Raw genomic sequence first — 21,630 nt, forward strand, 5'->3', positions numbered from 1 at the left:
TTTTGCACATTCAGTGTATTTTGTAATCATTTCATGATTCATTCCCACTATGCAATTTTCTACTGGATTTCACTATACCAGGAACTCTAAAGTCAAGACTCATGACATGCACATTCTCTGGAAATGTTATTGCCACGCCTCCCAACCTTCTCTACTTATTTGTCTGGCCTACAGTCGATACAATAACATCACTCCACTTGTGGCTGAAGATCATCGTTTTTCGCCTTATTTCTGGTCCCAAAGCGGAGATGAAGCTTGCAGTACTTCAATCGTCAGCGTTTGTTCCAGTAAAAGAGAATAAGTGTGATGTCCTCGTTGAGACCGGCAGTCCCGCGGTGGTCCAGCACACCACCGTGAGGGTCGACCGCACCGAGCCGCTGCCCCGGGATCACATCCTCTGGTCCCTCTGCTGCCTCCTTTATGGAAACCCCCTCTGCCTTGGGTTGGCGGCGCTCTTCTACTCAATCAAGGTAAGTTATCAGTTTTAATATGAGGACAGAAAACTTACTGTACGATCTATTTGGTTTCTTTTTGCCAGGCCACCGAGGGGGGCCTGGCAAAAATAGTATTAAAAAAATAGTATTTCTCCCTATGACTGACTGACTGACTGACTGGCTGACTGACTGGCTGACTCCCAGTGGTGGAAAAAGTATTCAAATCCTTTACGTAAGTAAAAGCAGCAATACCATGCTGGAAAAATACTTATAGTAAAAGTAAAAGTTCTGCATTCAAAAGTTTAGCTTGTAGGTCCAACTGCTCCATATTCTCTTGGGAGTTTAAAGAGTAACTAAACCCCAAATCCGGTTTAAACTCCCAAGAGTATATGGAGCAGTTGAACCTACAACATTAAAATACATCTTACAGGTTAACACATCAATAATTTAACACTCTGAAAGAATGAGTATAGTTTTACTTCTACTTTTACTTCAACTCTAACAATGCAACATATTTTATGAGCTTATTGTATGTTTTGCGTGTAAAACCTTATTCTGCAAAGTAACTAGTAACTACAGCCGTCAGATAAATATAATGGAGTAAAAACATTTCTGTAGTGGAGTAAAAGTATAAAGTCTCACAAAATGGAAATACTCAAGTTAATTGCAAGAATCTCAAAATTGTACTTAAGTACAGTACTTTATCTTTATCCCATACATAGGCTGGCTGTGGCCCACAATATCAAAAGTTGGACAATGTATAGAAATTGATCTAAATCGATCTCTAATGCGCCTAATATGTGCACATCGCGTCATGTTTGTCATTTGGCGATGCACAGTCCAGCAGCATTGTACTCAATCTGACAGAGTGAAACAAACTTGCATGTGTGAGTAATGGTATTTGTAAACAGTATAACACGTTTTAATCGGCGATGTGTGAAACTGCTCAACACTCAGAGAGTTAACATGAGAGCAGTGAAAAGACAGAGGCTTATTTTCCCTGTTTACCATTGGATTTCACTGGACACTACTGTCACTGTAGGTAAAGAGTAGGCTAATTAATCCTATTGAAATTAATTGCACTGAGTCTAGTATTCAGATCACTCCAGTCCATTTTCCATGCCACATTTTCTGCCACAGCAGCTGTTTTAGGGCAGAGGGCATTAAGAGCCTGAACATGTTGCCCTACGTCTCATTGACTTTCAACAGAATCTTCTGGAACCTACATGAAAAGAGGGTCCAGTACCATTTATGGACAGACAGTCATGGGTCAAATGGCTGCATTCGCGGTCCAACTAAACTAGGCTTGCCCAGTTTAACTTGTTTTTATTAGGTGATTTAGTTTTATTGTATTTTATTTTGTTTCTTATAATGCCTTTTGGAGAACCAGCATTTTATTTTATTTTTTTACCAAAGAAAAGAGAGATGGCTGAAAAAGTTTGTTTTTGGAATAAACCTTCAAAACTAAAAACTGTGAATCCTTTTCCTGGACATTGGACTCTTTGGTTGGCAGCGTAAAACCTGCCTCAGTGGCGTACTTTTAAAAAAAAAAATGTTTAGGCATTTTATGCTTTATTGATAGAGATAGGAAGGTAGGGGACAGAGAGAGAGAGAGAGAGAGAGAGGGGAGGACATGCAGCAAATGACCGCGGGCCGGATTCGAACCCGGGTCGCTGCGGAAAGGACTGAGCCTTATGGTACGCGCTATACTTTGTGAGCCACCGGGGCGCCCCTCAATGGCGTACTTTGGCACTTTTGCAGTTTAGATTTGTGTGTGTAGTTGAGCGTGGCAAATAGCCCAACACTTTGGCTATTAGGGTTATCCCCAATAGCCAAAGTGTTGGGCTATTTGCATCCCAAACCCTAATAATCCTGGTCATTGGACTCCACCTTAATCCCTATCCTATGTTGTTGTGTTTCCAGGCTAGAGACAGGAAGGTGGCAGGAGACCTGGAGGGTGCCAGAAATCACGGCTTAACCGCCCTCTGCTTCAACATGTTAGCCCTGGTCCTGGTGGTCAGCATGATCGCTACTTTCTTCGTCTTTTATGACAACATCATCAACTACATGCATCAAATCATTTCTAGTTTGTAGTGTTTGAGCTGCCTCTTGCTGTAACATGCCTCTGTGCTGTTTGTTGTTTTGTAGGCTACATGCTATCCTTCAACACAACAGTATTATGTTTGAAAATCGTCATTGCAAATCAGTTTCATATATTCACCAGAGTTTGTAATTGAATCCAGATTTCCTGTAGACCAGGCCTGTGTCTCAGGAGCTCGTCATGCTGAATTCTGTTTAAAAGGAGGAGCATTCAGTTGGATTGTGCAATAAATGTCTTCTTCCTAACCCTCTGTGTCTCTGATACTTTTAAGGTAAGAGCATGTAGTGTGATTACAGACAGGGGCATAATTTTGCACATTTTGAATTTATATTTTATCCTGATTGTAGATAATGCTAACACTAATAAAAAAAAATTTTTTTTAATTATAGTCTGATTAGGGGGGGGGGGGGGGGGGGGGGGGCGTTGCGTTGTAAGTGAGTTACTCAGATCTATTAATTATCTGGCCCCTAGATAATTTTCCAAACCCCAATATATACTGATGGATAGGACAGGAGACTTGCCTCTTTGATCTGCTGTAGACTCTTGCAAGTGGCCTCCCTTCTCATCATTACTCATTCTTGTCCAAACTGGATGCTCTTAGGATTGTGCTGCCTAGCTCGCGACAAATATTTTGCGTCTAATCAGTGTAGCCTACTTTATTAACAGAAGTCTCCATAATATTTTGTATATTCAGTGTATTGTGTAATCATTCCATCAGTTGTTTCACTCTCAGTAGTCTACGCAGTTTTGTAGTGGAATTTCCAAGGGAATTTCGGTAGTTGTTGACACCCACGACATGCACAATTACTGGAACTGTTATCGCCACACCTCACAACTTTCTTTACTTGCCTTGCCGAAAGTCGACGCACCAACATCAACTCCACTGGTGCGCACATCATTTTTCGCCTTATTTCTGGTCCCAAAGCCGAGATGGAGCCTCCAACATATCACGAGTTAGAGTTTATTCCAATGACGGAGAGCAGGTATGAGGGACCCGCGGTGGTTCAGTACACCACCGTGAGGGTCGACCGCACCGAGCCTCTGCCCCGGGACCACATCCTCTGGTCCCTCTGCTGCCTCCTTTACGCAAACCCCCTCTGCCTCGGGTTGGCCGCGTTCTGCTACTCAATCAAGGTAAGTTGTTTATCAGTATTCATATGAGAACAGAAAAGTTAATGTGTTTGCTTTCTTTTATTTATTTTTTTGTATTTTAATTAGTTTCTTATAATGTGTGTTTGAGAGCCAGCATGCACCAGGCAGGGTAGGGGAGAGCGGGGCAAGTTGTCACATGGGTAAGTTGTCCCAGTGGCTTTATTTCTGAAACGAAATAATTTAGAGCCAAAAGTCCAATTACACAAATGTTGAGAGGTTACCTATGTTGATTACAACAGTGTAAATTAAAACACTCTGACATAAGAACAATTTTGATACCTGAAAGTAAATAATGATAATCGTAGTGTTTTTTCTTCTTCTCATTTTGTTCTTATAAAGGAATCAAAATAATTATACATTGTTAAGCCTGCTGCCTGGGTGGTACAGGGGGTTGTAGACCCCTCCACCAGAAAACAACGAGCCTTGGAAAGGGCAGGAGCGGGGGTTAGCAAGAAACAGATGAGGAAAATAGTTTGGAAGGAAAAAAGACGGGAAATAAGGCAGAAAGAGCAGCTCGCCGAGTTCAGGAAGCCACATGCTTCACCCCGCAGAAGCTTCCTATATATCCAGCTTGCTCGCTGCATAGGCACTTCTGCTTCCCCTTTTTGAATAGCAAGACTCTCTTCTGAAAGGGCTGCTGACTGAGAGACAATTGAAAGGTACTTTTTACTGTATCTTCTCTCTATTAAGGGAGATTGTCACTCTAAGACACAACCCGAAACTGGGAAATTGCTTAAGTTTCTCAATAACGGGAGAGTGTGAGATTTGTATTGTGTATTTACTTTAATAAGAACTCTTAAAGACAAATCCAGGACTTCTTCTTTTCTCTGCACCAGGAACCGAGAGAGGTAATCCTGCTGAGACAGCAAAAGGGGTAATATTTAGCTCTCGCTGGGGTGGACCTGTTCAACTTGGTTGGCTGAACAAGAGACAGATTAGGGTTAGGTCAAAATCTGGAGAAAGGAAAACTACTAACCTTCTCCCTTGGGGGAACTCAGGGAATGTCCCTTCCCGGCCTCTAGACCTATGGGGGCCGAGGAAACCGAGGGCCTTAGGGACGAGTGAGACTAAACGGAGGTTATTTAAAGTGAGGCCTAGGCATAGCAAGCCTCCACCAACGTATAGCCTTTCAGGACACCCTAGGGGGAAACAAGAAACTACAACATTATGATCATAGACTGTAAAAAAAGATGGATGTAGTGAGTGTGACGTCACCCATAGGTTTCTGAAGGGCCGTTTTGAAGCCTAAAGTTGAGTTCACGATCGGCGCCATGTTGACATTTTTTGGAGCCGGAGCAGCCAAAGTGAAGTCGAAGGTTGTCCGCAGCGCCGCAGCGCCGCAGCGCCGCAGCGCCGCAGCGCCGCAGCGCCGCTTACTATTGGTCCATAATCGGGGACCTGTCGATCACTGGACAGGCAACCTGTCTAATGTCTACACTAGGAAAACAACCCCATTTTATAACCGTTATATCCCTTTAATAACACAATTATTTTGAAAATTGGCATAAGGACACACATTAGAAGAAGTGAAATTAGCTACTGAGACCATAACCTCTTGTCGAATAAATTTATTGACTTTATATTTTTAGCGAGAAGTTGGGTTGTGGGATTTGGAGTCTTTTTGGAGCCGGCCCCTAGTGGATGTTAGAGGAATTGCCGCCTGCCACCACTTCCTTATTGGTTTCAAAATTCACCCGTGGTTTTGGCCGCTTGATTGTGACACATAAAAGTAAGGGTCAGCTATAACCTGCTAATAAATTTGAATGGTTTAGTCAAGCTATGTGCTCAGGGAAGGGACCTTTGTCAGTAATGACTGGTTGGGGAATGTTATCACATTGATTTCGGGGCATGTTGTCATTACTATCAAAATTGTTCTTTTTTCGGGTTACAAATAGATTTATATCAATTCTTTATTGAATAAATATTATTTTGGTACTTCAACCCACAAACCTTTGGCTTGTGCAGCAAGTGGCCTCACTGCTGGACCAACCTCAGATACAGCCACAGAGGGTAGGCTGCATAGGCAGATTCCTATAATTACTGTTTTCTTTAAGTGACTAAGAAGCCATGTTACATAATAAAACAAATCAAATTATATGTATATATATTACGTGTACATTAATATATCATACTGTTAGAAATTGTATCAGAATTTGAGTTTGTCAAAATAGACAGTTGAAAAAGTTTTTCTGGGATAAACCTTAAATTTTTTGCCTGGACACTGGACTCTTTGGTTGCCTGCATAAAACCTGCTTCAGTGGTGTACTGTTGACACTTTTGCAGTTTAGGTTTTTGTGTGTGTGTGTGGAGTTGAGTGACAAATAGCCTAACACTTTGGCTAATATGTCCAGTTTGTATGATCCAATTTTGAACATTACATTAAACTTGTCTGCAAGGGCGTAGAATTGGGTAGGGACAAGCGACTCTGAAATGTCCCTAGCAATTATTTTGATTGACAATAAACGTTGTTTTGTCCGTCAGTGTCTAGTCAATGTTAACAGATCGCGTTCTCTACTACGAGTCCCGCTGCATTGGTGTAGTGCATTGGAGTCCTGCGTCGGCATAGCAACGGACGCTGTAACGAAACTTTAGTATAACAGCTGTTTTAGAATGTTATTGCGTCACCCGGATAAAAATTGGCGTGACACCCCCCCAAAAAATCGCTGATTGGCTTTGCCATTTCTTGCTAACGTATGAAATGCTGTGGGCAAGAAGAGCCAAAGCTCCGCCTACCGGCGAGTATGTGAGTGAAGACTCCATCCTATTTTATATTAGTAACAGTTGTGTTTAGCCATTAAAGTTAGTTTATTTAAGTACCGTGTCGCGTGCGTCTGTGTCGAGTGACGACCGTAAGTAGCCTACATGTCACAAGTGAGATTGAACAATGCTGATGTGTGCCACACTGGACAACACTGATGTAAAACAAATATGCCAACAGTTCATCTCTGTTAATGACAGGCGTAGGCATGTGTTTGGCTCCTTCAAATAGGAGCAAGGCAGTGGACACTCAGCTGTTTGTATGTAGGGTTTGGATATAGTTTACAATATCTTATTATTATTATTATTATTATTATTTTAAATGTAAATACAGATCGTTGGTTTGAATAGGCAACAGTACTACAGTACCTGCCTTAAAACAAAATGTGCTCTTCAAAGTCCCATTCAGCTGGCAAATTTGAGTCAAGGATTCATTAATGTGCTACACCCCTGTGTCTGTGTGTCTGTTAATGAGTGTATTGGCTACCATAACTATCTAGATCAGTGGTTCTCAACGTGGGGTCCGGGGACCACCAGCGGTCCTTGAGGGGGTTCCAGGGGGTCCCCAGCAAATTGATGAATTGTTAAACTTCAGCATTATTTAATTTACAAATAGTTAACACAATTACAGAATGTAGAAGAATGACTGTTTTGATCTTAGTTTCACTGTTATCTCTCTACCTACAATACAGACAGTCATGGGATTCTGGATCAAAATCATATCTAACAATAAAAGTATTCTCAGATTTGGGTCCGAGAGACAAAATCTCATCAAATGGGGGTCCATGGCTCTAATGTGGACTAAACTAGGGGTCCTCGATATGAAAAAGGTTGAGAATCACTGATCTAGATGACATGAAATGGCGGTCAGAAGTCTATCATAAATGTAAAATGCCTCGGCTTCCAGTGGGGGTTACATCCCCTCCGGACCTCCCCCATTTGTGTCCCTACCAATGTCAAAATCAAACCTACGCCCTTGCTTGTCTGTACGCATCTTTAGTGAGGCTGCTGATGCCGTCTGGATTAAAATCCCTGTTCTGAACTTCTAACATTACACATGAAAAAAAAAAACACCACGCCTACCAAAAATATTAAAACTAGAACTTAAAGTAAACTAAAACTACGCCAAACCCACACTGAAACCTAACTAAAACTAAACAGCAATTGATATAAAATTTGAAAACTACATAAAAATAAAATAGAATCCCAAACCCGATGTCCCTAATCTATGCTGCTGTGTTTCCAGGCTAGAGACAGGAAGGTGGCGGGAGACCTGGAAGGTGCCAGAAAGCACGGCTCCACCGCCCTCTGCATCAACAACTTTGCCCTGATCCTGGTGGTCATCATGATCATTTTTTTCTTTGTCTTTAAAAAGACCATCATACAGTACTTCTATCTAATTTTGCATCATTTGGATTAGTTTGAGTGTTTGAGCTGCCTCTTGCTGTAACATGCCTCTGTGTTGTTTGTAATTGTCTATATTGTGCACAGGCACGTTGTTGTTGTTTTTTTACAACTTTTGCTGTTTCTTTTTTTTTTTCATACTATCCTTCAACACAACAGTATTATGATTTTTTACAGGTTACAGAAATCTTCATTGCAACACATAGTCCTAACATTAAGACTGCTGTGGTAGTTTATAATTCAGTTTTGATATATTCACCAGAGTTTGTAATTGAATCCAGATTTCCTGTAGACCAGACCTGTATCTCAGCTGTTTGTCATGCTGAATTCTGTTTAAAAGGAGGAGCATTCAGTTTGATTGTGCAATAAATGTCTTCTTCCTAACCCTCTGCGTCTCTGATACTTTTAAGGGTAACAGCATGTAGTGTGATTATAGACAGGGGCATAATTTTGCACATCTTGAATTTATATTTTATCCTGATTGTAGATGCTAACACTAGTTCAAAATTATAGTCTGATTACAATTTCAATCTGGTAATCAGTAATCTTATTCATTATTATTAATATTCAAGCTTATTGTGTGCATTTATATCTGTGGCAGTTACCTCTACTGGTCAGTAGATGTCGCTATCTCCATATGAATAAAATCATGGCTAGGTCCAAGCAGGTTGCCTTATTTGGGTCTTATTGATTTTTGTCTTTTAAGTGTCATGAGCTTAGCAGAGATGCTGGAAATAATTGGAAATTGTGAATGTATAATTGGGTTTGATACTATAAGCTGTTATAGTTATATTGGTCAACTTCACAGACAAAACAGGCGGCTACCTTGAAACCAGCACTAGTTTCCTGGATTTACTGTAACTTCTAGAAATGTGTCAATCGAAAAAAGTTCAAACTATGGAAAAGTTCAAGGATTCCACCATACTGAAAGGACTAAGTGGACCCTACATGCAGGTGTTGGGGAAATGTTTCAAGGCATGGTTGGAACTCGTGTACCACCTGACTTCATGATTTGCTGAGCATTTGCCAACATCTCGTGAACCTCTTATGGATAACTCTGAGAATCAATACATGAAGAAATTTCTGCTCATTTCTGTTCCCTAAATATCCAGAATTCTGTGTAAAACTACACTGATTGTACAAAATATTAAGTGTTCCTGTAGGACTTACCCAGAAATGCTTTTTCCCACGGTGCAGCCAAGGGCATCACGAGGCAAATTCAGGTGAGGCATTCAGTCAGTCAGTCAGTCAGTCAGTCAGTCAGGTAACGCTTAGTGAGATGTCGCTTCGTGAGATGGCCTCTAGAGGGCATCACTGACTAAGAGATGGCCTCTCGCCTATGGGCTAAATGCCACATTGAGTCCCATACTGATAATGCTATATTGAATCCCACACAGAGCCCCACTCCTCGCCGTCAATTTACAGACATCCACGTCTTCCGTTGTCCTATAAACTTTAACGTTAGGTAGCGTTATCACCTGTGGTATCTAAGTGACGTTAGTGGAATTATTTAACCGATAACCGTGGCGTAATGCTTCAGTGCATTGGACTGAATTGAACTCACGCGCCGTGGGTCTGTACAGGATCTGTGCTGTTTTCTAAGTGAAAAAACAATGCATAAAAAAAACACCCTTAGCCTGCTAGACTCAATACTGAACTGCTATAGCAAAATAAGACAACCAAGTATAGTAGACTTATGCAACACAATCTTTACTTCATTCATTTAAGTGTTATTACATATATACTTTTTTTGTTTTTGTTTTTTTTTAAGTCTTTTTTTAAGGCTGTCTTCCTTAACATACCAAATGTATCAAAATATCTATAATATTATCCACATTACTTCATAACACTTCATAACACTAATTTCATTCTTGGACTTTAACCATTTGGAGCATATCTGCACACAGGTGTATCAATCTAAAACCTTATCTATTATGGTTGCGCAATGGACCTGCATGACTCTGCGGTAATGGTGGGTCACACACAGGTATTTGAATTTGACTTTTTGAAACAAATGTAAGCATATTGGGTTATGCTTAGTAGTAGCCTAAATCTTGAATGAACTGTTGTGACTGTGAATACAGACCTAGATGAAAACTGAATGATGTATATAGCCCAATATAAAAAGTACGGCCTAAACGTAAGGCCTAAGTGGTGGCAGAGTACTTTTTATGATGACCCAATTGCGGAGATATGTTTATCTGTAGAGCGGCATGAAAACAGATCCATAACCGCCTCCCACACATTAACAGAGTCTGTAAACACAGCGATTACATCCGGAAGACTTGTTATGCCGGATTCAGCATGTCTGCCGGGAAAGGCATGTATCTCACGGGAGCGCGCAAACTGCTGTCCCAGTTAGTGATGGGAATTATGGCTCTTTGAAGGGAACCGGATCTTATGGCTCTTATCGCTCTTTTTTGTGTGTGTGCATGTGTGTGTGGGAGGGCGGGCACTTTACGAGTGGCAGGTTTACACCACTAAATCTAATAACGCATGTAGGCGTATTAGTAGCCCAATGTCTGGCACAGAGGACTTTAACATCTGCATATTGGCAAATGACATGAGTAACACCTGAAAATATGATACTCTACCTACATATCATTTTTTATTCCTTTCCTACCTGGAAAGCCTCTCTGTCAGTGCATGCATGGCATGTATGCCTTCACTTTGTGAACCTCACATGACAGTGGGTGCGCTCCTTTTGGAACAGCCGGGGCACCTCCCGGCAAGAAGCTATGAGGAGCAGTGAGGGAGGAGCACAGGCTATCTCTTAAATGGAGGGGGAAACATTTGCTGGTGGCAGGAGATGGCAACTTAAACAAATCGCATGACATATCTGTCTGTAAAAAGAACGGCTCGTCACCCAGCGAGACTCGGTTCCCTTCGTTCCTACAAAAGAGCTGTTCAAAGAATCGGTTCGTGCGTGACCGACCCAACACTAAGTCGTATTACAAGCCAACGAAAGGGGAAACTATCTCACATTTTAATGATTTGTTAGGAGAATTGCTCTTTTAGAATGTTTATTACTTTCATTGATCGTCTGATCAATGCAGCATGCATTAGTCACATGCATGAAATTCACTTTCTCAATCAAAAGTAGTAGAGTGTTTTATGGCCTACAGTAGCCTAGTGTGTAGGCTTATATGAGCGCATATAGCCTACAGTCTAAATCACTAGCCCCAAGGACTCGAGATGGCACTGTAAAAAATTAACTTGAGTCCGCGGTGCTACTAAATCACACGCTATCCATTGACACAATAGGATCAGACGATCAGTGAAAGTAATTATCATTCTAAAAGAGCAATTCTCCTCACAAGTCATTAAAATGTGAGATAGCTTCCCCTTACGTTGGCTTGTAATAGGACTGGGACAGCGGTTTGCGCGCTCCCGCGAGGTGCACGCCTTTCCCAGCAGGCATGCTGTATCCGGCATACTGGAATTGAAAACCACTGCAATAAAGGATAATGGCTTTTATCTGGATTCACCTCATCAGTGTACTTTATGAACAGAAGTCTCCGTAATATTTTGTGTATTCATGCCTTGTCGTAAGGCGACACAGCAACATCACTCCACTGGTGTCTGAAGACTGCGCACATCATTTTTTGCCTTATTTCTGGTCCCAAAGCTGAGATGGAGCCTCCAACATATCACCACTCAGAGTTTGTTCCAATGAACGAGAGCAGGTATGAGGGACCCGCGGTGGTTCAGCACACCACCATGAGGATCGACCGCACCGAGCCTCTGCCCCGGGACCACATCATCTGGTCACTCTGCTGCCTCCTTTACGCAAACCCCCTCTGCCTCGGGTTGGCTGCGTTCTGCTACTCAATCAAGGTAATTTGTTTATCAGTTTTCATGAGGACAGAAAACCTAATGTGTTTGCGTTTGTTTTTTATTGTATTTTATTTAGTTTCTTATAGGCTAATGTATGTTTGAGAACCAGCATGCACCAGACAGAAATTGAAATAAAATGTAAAAACTACATATAAATAAAATGAATGAAGAATCACAAACCCCATGTCCCTAATCTATGCTGCTGTGTTTCCAGGCTAGAGACAGGAAGGTGGCGGGAGACATGGAGGGTGCCAGAAAGCACGGCTCCACCGCCCTCTGCTTCAACATCTTCGCCCTGATCCTGGTGGTCATCTTGGTCATTCTTTTCTTCGTCTTTTGTGGCAGAATCATAGCCTTCATGCATAAAATCATTCGTAGTTTGTAGTGTTTGAGCTGCCTCCTGCTGTAACATGCCTTTGTGTTGTTTGTTGTTGTTTATATTGCGCACAGGCACTTTTTTTTTTTCATTTTTACAACTTTTTTGCAGATTTTTTTTTTTTTTCCATACTATCCTTCAACACAATAGTAGGCTATTATTTTTTTTATTGGTGTTACAAAAATATTCATTGCAACACATAGCCCTAACATTAAGACTGCCATGGTAGTTTACAATCCAGTTTTGATATACAGTATTCACCAGAGTCTGTAATTGAATCCAGGTGAAATTTCTGCCCATTATTGTTCTCTAAATATCTAGTGTAAAACTACACTGATACAACATATTAGGGACATCTTCCTGGTTTTGGGTTGCAGCTCATTTTGCACAATCCACATCTCAATTGTCTCAAAGCTTAAAAATACTTAAGTAACTTCTCTGTTGCCATTTACATCTCCTCCCTTGTGATTGCTATAGATTTATTAAGGGAAATCAATAAGGAATAATGGCTTTTACCTGGATCCACCTCATCAGTGCACTTCATGAAAAGAAGTGTCCCTAATATTTTGTGCATTCAGTGTACAATGTTTCACTCTCAGTTCACACTTCAGAACTGAAATTCACTACACAGAGGATTTCGGAAGTTGACACCCACAGTATGCACATTTCCTGAAAATGTTATCGCCACACCTCCCAACTTTCTCTACTTGTCTTACCAAAACTCGACGCACCAACTTGTCTCCACTGGTGGCTGAAGACTGCGCACATCATTTTTCACCTTATTTCTGGTCCCAAAGCCGAGATGGAGCCTCCAACATATCACCAGTCAGAGTTTGTTCCAATGAAGGAGTAAAAGTATGAGGGAGAGCCCGTCGGTGGTTCAGTACACCATGAGGGTCGACCGCACTGAGCCGCTGCCCCGGGACCACATCCTCTGGTCCCTCTGCTGCCTCCTTTATGGAAACCCCCTCTGCCTCGGGTTGGCGGCGCTCTGCTACTCAATCAAGGTAAGTTGTTTTCAGTATTCCTATGAGGACAGAAAACTTAATGTATTTGCTTTCTTATCATTTTTATTGTATTTCATTTAGTTTCTTATAATGTGTGTTTGAGAACCAGTGTGCACCAGGCAGGGTAGGGGAGAGCGGGGCCAGTTGTCACATGGGTAAGTTGTCTCTGTGGCTATATTTCTGAAACTAAATAATTTAGAGCTAAAAGTCCAATTACAAAAATGCTACCTATGTTGATTACAACAGTGCAAGTCAAAACACTCAAACCTAAGAACAATTTTGATACCTGAAAGTAAATAATGAAAATCTTAGTGTTTTTCTTCTTCTCATTTATTTATTTCTTCTTTTTTTAAAGTAAAGGAATAAAAGTAATTATACATCGTGACAAAAGAAAGGGTCAGCTATAACCTGAATGGTTGAGTCAAGTTATGTGCTTAGGGAAGGGACCTTTGTCAGAGATGACTGACCCCAACTTCACGTCGTCTCCAGCGTTCCTCCTTGATGGACACGTACTCCCTAAATGAGAAAACAAGGAAGGAAACAAAACCACCAACACCTGTGTGCCAATCAACCACGTGCTGAAAGTGGGGAAAGGGGCGTGGCAATCAATTAAACTTCATACACACACAGACACACACTCGTCACTCTGTGACAGCTGTGTACAAATTCTGGAGGAAAAAAGTCAAAATTAAAGAAAAAACTTTTTCATAAAATTCAAAATGGTGGAAAATCCTATATGGCGGAAACTGACCAGACTATGTGCACCTGACTTGGCTTGACCCAAGGAATCTAGGTTTCTAAGTCAAATGGTTCAGAAGTTATAGGCCAAAACGTAAAGTGTCTTGATATAGCGCCACCATCTGGCTGATCGGTGTAAGTTTTTTGAAGTATCAGCCAAGTTTGGTTGCTGTGGGTCTTCTTCGGTTTCTGAGCCCCAGATACTTTTAGCGGAGAAAAATAATAATAATAATCTGAACAATTTCAATAGTGTTAAGTGCTCGAAACACAAATAATCCTGGTCCCCGGACTCCATCTTAATCGCTATGCTGTTGTGTTTCCAGGCTAGAGACAGGAAGGTGACCTGGAGGGCGCCAGAAATCACGGCTTCACCGCCCTCTGCCTCAACAAGTTCGCCCTGGTCCTGGGGGTCATCATGATCATTGTTTTCATTGTCTTTAAAGCAAGCTCATCATCTAGGCCCTAAAGCACAAAGGCAGGAGATCCTATCCATGTTGTCATCATTGTCTCTAAAGCACAGTGAGCATGTCAGAAACCTGGGTGTTATTATGGATGCCAATCTTAACTTCCAGCATCACATCACCAATATTACGAAGACAGACTTTCACCATTTAAAAAACATTTCCAAACTTAGGAGCTTCCTGTCCCAGTCTGACTCTGAAAAACTGGTCCATGCATTCATTTCCAGCAGACTAGATTACTGTAATGCCCTTTTTGCAGGACTTCCCAAAAAGACAGTAGGTAGGCTCCAGCTCATCCAGAATGCTGCAGCCCGGTACAGTATAGAATTGATTTCAAAGTATTACTGCTTGTTTACAAGGCCCTAAATGGTATAGCTCCTAAATACATTTCCGACCTGCTCACTGGCTATAAACCAATCAGATCCCTCAGATCATCAGGCATGTGTCTCCTAAATGTACCTAGAGTTAAATCTAAATCAGGTGAAGGTGCATTTAGTCACTATGGTGCTGTTCTCTGGAACAAACTACCTGCTGACCTGAGATCTGCTACAACTATCCTCTTTTAAAAGCAGTCTTAAAACATTGCTTTTTTCTCAGGCTTTTGGTAGTTACTGTGTGTGTGTGCCTTTATGTGTGTCTGCTGTGTGTGAGTGCTGTTGTATGAATAGGACAGGGGTTATAAAAAGCTGTATTTTATGTATGTGTGTGCGCGTTTTATGTGTGGCTGAAAGGTTATTTTATTGATGTGGAGTATTTTATATATGTGTGTATTCTATCTCCTTATCTGTTTATTGTTACTATTTTGCCTTTTTATGTGAAGCACATTGAACTTACCTGTGTATGAAATGTGCTATACAAATAAAATTGACTTGACTTGACTTGACTTGAACCTAGCAAACCTTGTGAAAAAACAAATAACACTGGATTTCAGTTCATCAATTAATGCATTCAATTTGGAAACACCAATCAGCATGACTAGACATTTGTTGATTGAACTTATTGTCTTAAGTTGACTCAGTTAGCTTTTCTACATTAGAACAACTAACTAATGATCTTTGACCTAAAAATTCAGTACTACTTCAGTCAACTCACAATTTTAAGGCAGCAAGGAAACTTATGTTTTTAAGTTGAACTGCCTTAATATTTTTTGCAGTGTAGCCTACTTGCATCAAATCATTAGTCGTTTGTAATGTTTGAGCTGCCGTTTGATGTAACATGCCTCTACATTACGTAACAGCATGTAGTGTGATTAGACAAGGGCATAATTTTGTACATCTTGAATTTATATTGTATCCTGATTGTAGATAATGTAGATAATTGGTGTTTGTCTATGTGTATTGCATGCACACCCGTTTAACCTGGTTTGGACATAAACACCAACCATCATCATGGGCCAGACAAATCAGACTCGTTCTCTGCTTACTAACAGCGCCACAGCGGCCATTGTATCGTTACGCACAGCCATTACGCACCACTGTATATGCGAGCCATACTAGCTTATTGATTGATGAAACATGACTAGGTCTAATTTATGATCCGACAGGTGCGTTATTCTCATTTCCATATTACAGTACAATCTGGTGACATTATGTAAACCTGTGTACTCGCGCCAGAATAAAAATTCTGCTTGGAGAAAAAAGGATTGAGGAAGGAGGAAGATGAACATGTTAGAGCTTTCACAGCAGGAATAGGAAGGTGTTCCAGAAGTTATTCCAGACAGGACTTTCGATTAGTAAAATGGTCCTTGCACATATTTTCTATCAGAAATAAAGTTTACTAGTATAATTACTGAATTAAACAGCGCCCCGCTCTTGCCCCCGGTTTCTGTCTCGCTCTCCAGGCCTCCGTGGTGCTGAAAGGGCGCACAGCGGTTTAAGCGGACTTGTAGCGCAGCGGCTTCTCAGTACCAAACATAATGATCTCGTTCCCACGCCTTAATAAGTCCTGGCCACGACATAATGATCCAGTTCCCACGCGTTACTAAGTCGTGGCCACGCATTATTTTATTAACATGAGATGTCACCTGGAGGGGCTCCGTAGAATGTCCTTCCTTGGCTGGAAATCAACATACCAAATATATCAAAATATTTCAGTATCCACATTACTTCATAACACTAATTTAATTATTGGATTTAACCATTTGGAGCTTATCTGCACAAATCCTTGTATTTTATCATGGTTGCACAATGCCCCTGTATGACTCTGAGTGACGGTGGGTCAAAGACAGGTATTTGAATTACAATTTTACAGTAGGCCTCAGTGGTGGCAGAGTAATTTTTATGATGACCCAATCGTGAGATATATTTATCTGTAGCGGCTCGAAAACAGATGCACATAACCCCTTCCTTTCTTTTATTTTTCAGTGGGCTGTTTGTCAGGCTGCATGTCTGATTTTACAGTCTCGCTGTCTGGTCCAAAATCGAGTAGCCTATATCAAAGTTTAAAAAAATAAAACAAAATCCAATAAACTGTCCAATCCCGACTGCCACCCCCTACCATTTGCTGAAATAACACTGTAATGACTATCCAAAAAACAAACTTAATTAGTCACTTAAGGTGGCTTAAGGAATGTTCTTCACTAAAAATAAACAACCACTTAAAATAAACAATGTAAAAAAAAACTGTTCTTTGGGTGATGTTCCCATTTATTGCAACAACTGAATATTTACAAAAACAGTACTTTACCACTTATAAATGAAGTCTTGAATGAAGACAGCGGCACACAGGCATAAGGGATAATGGTTTTCATCTGGATTCACCTCATCATTATACTTTATGAACAGATGTCTCCCTAATATTTTGTATATTCAGTGTACTGTGTAATCATTCCATCAGTCGTTTCACACGGTACGCAGTTTTGTACTGGAATTCCCAAAGACTGGGACTTGTTGACACCCACGCCATGGACATTTACTGGAACTGTTATCGCCACACCTCCCAACTTTCTTTACTTGCCTTGTGGAAAGTCGACGCACCAACATCAACTCAACTGGTGTCTGAAGACTGCGCACATCATTTTTCCGTTACATTTCTGGTCCCAAAGCCGAGATGGAGCCTCCAACATATCACCAGTCAGAGTTTGTTCCAATGAAGGAGAGCAGGTATGAGGGACCCGCGGTGGCTCAGCACACCACCGTGAGGATCGACCGCACCGAGCCTCTGCCCCGGGACCACATCATCTGGTCACTCTGCTGCCTCCTTTACGCAAACCCCCTCTGCCTCGGGTTGGCGGCCTTCTGCTACTCAATCAAGGTAATTTGTTTATCACTTTTAATATGAGGACAGATAACTATTTGCTTTCGTTTTTTTTATTTATTGTATTTCATTTCGTTTCTGGTAATGTGTGTTTGAGAGCCAGCATGCACCAGACAGGGTAGGGGAGAGGGGCATGTTGTCACACGTTTTACTCAGTGCTGTATTTCTCAGCAGTGCCGATAAAATGCAAATGGTTAACTCCAAGTTTTCTGGGATAAACCTTCAAAACTGTGAATCTTTTGCCTTTTGACTTTGGTTGGCTGCGTAAAACCTGCTTCAGTGGCGTAGCCTACTGTTGACGCTTTTGTCCAGTTTGTATGATCCAATTTTGAACATTACATTAAACTTGTACTCTGTACCCAGCTTTAGTGAGGCTGCTGATGCCCTCTGGATTAAAGTCCCTGTTCTGAACTTTTAACATTACACACGAAAAAAAAAACACACCACGTCTTCCACAAATATTAAAACTAGAACTGAAAGTAAACTAAAACAAACCCACGCTAAACTAAAACTAAACAGAAAAAAACTACATACAAATAAAAACGAATGAAGAATCACAGACTATATAATCCTGGTCCTCGGACTCCACTTTGGGAATCGCTAACCTTTCCTGCTGTGTTTCCAGGCTAGAGACAGGAAGGTGGCAGGAGACATGCAGGGCGCCAGAAGGCACGCCTCCAACGCCCTCTGCCTCAACATCTTCGCCCTGGTCCTGGTGGTCATCATGGTCATTCTTTTCTTCGTCTATCTTGCCAACATCTCCTGGTACTTGAATCAAATGATTCATCGTGTGTAGTGTTTGAGCTGCCTCTTCCTGTAACATGCCTCTGTGTTGTTTGTTGTTGTCTACATTGCGCAGAGGCACTTTTTTTTTTTTTTTTTTTTTTACAACCTTTTTGCTGATTTTGTTCAACACAATCGTATTACGTTGTTTATTGGTGTTACAAAACATCTTCATTGCAAAAACGCAACACATAGTCCTAACATTACGACTGCCATGGTAGTTTATAATCCAGTTTTTATATCACCAGAGTTTGTAATTGAATCCAGATGTCCTGTAGACCAGGCCTGTGTCTCGGGAGCTCGTCATGCTGAATTCTGTTTAGAAGGAGGAGCATTCAGTTTGATTGTGCAATAAATGTCTTTTTCCTAACCCTCTGTGTCTCTGATACGTTTAAGGGTAGTAACAGCATCTATAGTGTGATTACAGACAGGGGCATCATTTTGCACATTTTATCCTGATTGAAGATTTTTTAGCCGCTTTTCCACCGCATGGTACCGGCTCAACTCGACTCGACTCTACTCGCCTTTTTTGGTTTTCCATTGTACCAGGTACCGGGTACCATATTACCTGGTACCTGGTACTTTTTTTTTGGTAGCACCTCCGTCGAGGTTGCAAGCGAACTGAGGCGATACCAAAAGGTGACGTGAACACGCTGCAGACTACTGATTGGTCAGAGAGAATCGTCATCATTGCGCGACACGAGACATATATGCTAACGTTAGCTACCAGGTTAGCTTACCCTCTTGCGTCGCCTTTGTGGGATTTCGCAAACTCTCCTGTTTTTTTCAGCAGTCTTTTGTCTTGCTGCCTTCAGCCTCTTCTGAAATAAAATCTGTCTCCTTGCTGTGACTAACAGCCACATACCGAGAATCAAGAACACCATCCCGTCGATATCCTCCATTGTTTTTTTTTATTGTATTTATTTATTTGTATTTACTATTTTATTACAACAAGTATACATACAACAACAATATCAACAAGTTCTCAACACTTTGTGTATACAACTTGATCACAATCACACAATTACAAACACGCCAGGGGGACTAAAGGTTAATAATAAAGACAAAAATAAAGAAAAATAAATATCTTGTAAAGCTTAAAGTGGTTATACGTTTTAACAGCGTTTTTGTTTGTACGTTAGGATATTGAAGAAATGTATTGTTTGATGCAGTCAGCTCTGGAAAGTTTGGCTTTTTGCTTTAGAATTTGGATCTGTGAATATACAATTTGGTCAAAATAATAAGCGAATTAATTAAATAGAACTGCGAGCAGAGATTCCTGTCATATTCAGTGAATCCAAACAATACATTTTTCCGAAGTAATGCAAAGTGAGGATAGATATGATCAGCAATAAATCGTGACAATTTACTCCACAGCTGTTTTGTGTGCGGACAAGACCAGAATAAATGTACCAGCGTTTCTCTGAGCTCCCCACAAAAGGTACAATTTACATCAATGTCTTTCTTAAGTTTCTGCAAATAATAATTAGTTGGATAAAACCTGTGAAGCATTTTAAAGGATATCTCTCTTACTTTGTTAGTAACAAAAACTTATGTGGCAATAGCCAAACTTTTTCCCAACAAATATCTCCAACAAATGTGGACCAATATGATAAGGCAGAAAGTGTACTTATGATATCTTGTTGAAAAAGTTGACGGATTGCCGTATTTTTATCCTTAGTGTGCCCTGAAAAACAAGTTTTCCCAACAGTTGTTTCAGTTACATCTAACATTATGGGGTGATTGCCATTTCCCTTAAAACCTTTAAAAAGCGAAATAATACGAGGGGACAGCAACAAAGACATTTGAGAAATCCTTTGGTGAAACAGGGATTCCATAGTGTTGAAATTCAGCATAATTAAGTTGACCATGTTGGTTGAATAACTGTCTTAATAATAGATATCCTCCATTGTTGCTGTGTGTGTCGCGTTGAAGATGACGTCACGGCAGTTTCATGAGGCGTCGCGGCGTCGCTATGACGACCATTTGTGTGTGTGTGTGTGTGTTGGGGGGGCACATTGAGGGGGTACTGTCTGCAGTGGAAAACCAATGCAACAATTAAAAAAAAACAAAAAACATTATTATTAAGCTTATTGTTTTTTTAAGCTTCTATTGGTTTGTCTGTAAGGAAGACCTTTTGGAGGGACAATGTTCATAGACTTAATTTATTGTGCATGCCCATTGAGTTTTATTCACTTATATCTGTGACAGTTACCTCTACTGGTCAGTAGATGGCCCTGTCTCCTCTATGAATAAAATCATGCATAGGTCAACGCAGGTTGCCTTAGTTGGGTCTTCTTGATTTTTGTCTTTTGTGTGTGGACCATACATGGGGAAATGTTTTGGGTCCATGAACTCCATGAAGAAAAGAATGGCAATTTTTTGTAATTTTTTTTTGTTGTTTTGTTGTTCTGCTTATCTTGTTCAAGGACAAGGGTCAGGCGACGCTCTTGTTTGTTTAACTGTATAAATTTGACTGCTCTACCCAACAATTCAGCAGTCTACTGTGTGAGATCCTCTCGCTCTGTACATTGTCCCATACATGTATGCACAATAGACCATAAAAACCTGAGTTGGTCATAAAACCTGCAGATAAGGGGAGGGGTGTAGTCATGATAGAGAAGTTAGAAAGAATTATGTTGATGCCCATCTAAGGCCCCTAGTGACTAAGTTGCCTTCTTACCTAAGGGACATCTATGACTTTTTGGAACATCTAAAGTCCAAGTTCCCGATGGGGACACTGTTTTGGTAACGCTAGATGTTACTAGTTTGTATACCAACATTCCCACAACAGTCGGTCTTGAGGCCCTCAAGTTTTTTCTTGAAGAGATGATCCTAGTCCTCCCACCAAATTTTTATCTACAGGTTCAAGGCACTGCCATGGGGGCTACTTTTGGCCCTGATAAAGCAAACCTTTTTATGGGCTACTTGGAAAATAAATACATCCATTCTAACAATCCTTTCGGTTCTAACATCGTGTTCTATCTCCGCTACATAGATGATACATTCCTCATTTTCAACGGCCCACAATCAGATTTGGCTGCCTTTCATGAGTATTTCAACTCCTTGTATACAAAGTATTCAGCATGGACTTCCACCCTCTGACTATTAACTTCTTGGACACTCAATTCACCAGACAAGGCAGATCTTTTTACACATCCTTTGTATGTGAAACCAACTGATAAAAACAGCTACTTACATTCAACCAGTTTTCATACTACACCACTTAAGAAGTCTTCCCTTCAGTCAGTTTTTACATGTATAACGGATGCTCAATTTGTGGTTAGAGGTTATCCTTCAAGCTAGCTTGATTCTGCCCTAGTTA

General features: G+C 40.9%; 2 protein-coding genes and 1 pseudogene across 3 annotated transcripts; all 3 read left to right on the forward strand.

The window, feature by feature from the left end:
• The first annotated feature begins 3,270 nt into the window (after positions 1–3,270).
• Positions 3,271–8,232, forward strand: LOC139912901 (interferon-induced transmembrane protein 3-like). Its single transcript, XM_071900822.2, has 2 exons — positions 3,271–3,669; positions 7,691–8,232. Exons 1-2 carry the CDS (start codon positions 3,466–3,468, stop codon positions 7,862–7,864), a joined length of 378 nt encoding a protein of 125 aa, XP_071756923.2. The 5' UTR covers positions 3,271–3,465; the 3' UTR covers positions 7,865–8,232.
• A 3,191-nt stretch (positions 8,233–11,423) lies between these two features.
• Positions 11,424–12,055, forward strand: LOC139912906 (dispanin subfamily A member 2b pseudogene; annotated as a pseudogene). Its single transcript, XR_013504348.1, has 2 exons — positions 11,424–11,685; positions 11,900–12,055. The product of XR_013504348.1 is annotated as a dispanin subfamily A member 2b pseudogene (transcript).
• A 5,176-nt stretch (positions 12,056–17,231) lies between these two features.
• LOC139912903 (interferon-induced transmembrane protein 3-like) lies at positions 17,232–18,675 on the forward strand. The gene is made up of 2 exons (XM_071900826.2): positions 17,232–17,519; positions 18,148–18,675. Exons 1-2 carry the CDS (start codon positions 17,316–17,318, stop codon positions 18,316–18,318), a joined length of 375 nt encoding a protein of 124 aa, XP_071756927.1. The 5' UTR covers positions 17,232–17,315; the 3' UTR covers positions 18,319–18,675.
• The last annotated feature ends 2,955 nt before the right edge of the window (positions 18,676–21,630 follow it).

This window comes from Centroberyx gerrardi, chromosome 4 (assembly GCF_048128805.1).
Source record: "Centroberyx gerrardi isolate f3 chromosome 4, fCenGer3.hap1.cur.20231027, whole genome shotgun sequence".
NCBI classification, from domain to species: Eukaryota; Metazoa; Chordata; class Actinopteri; order Beryciformes; family Berycidae; genus Centroberyx; species Centroberyx gerrardi.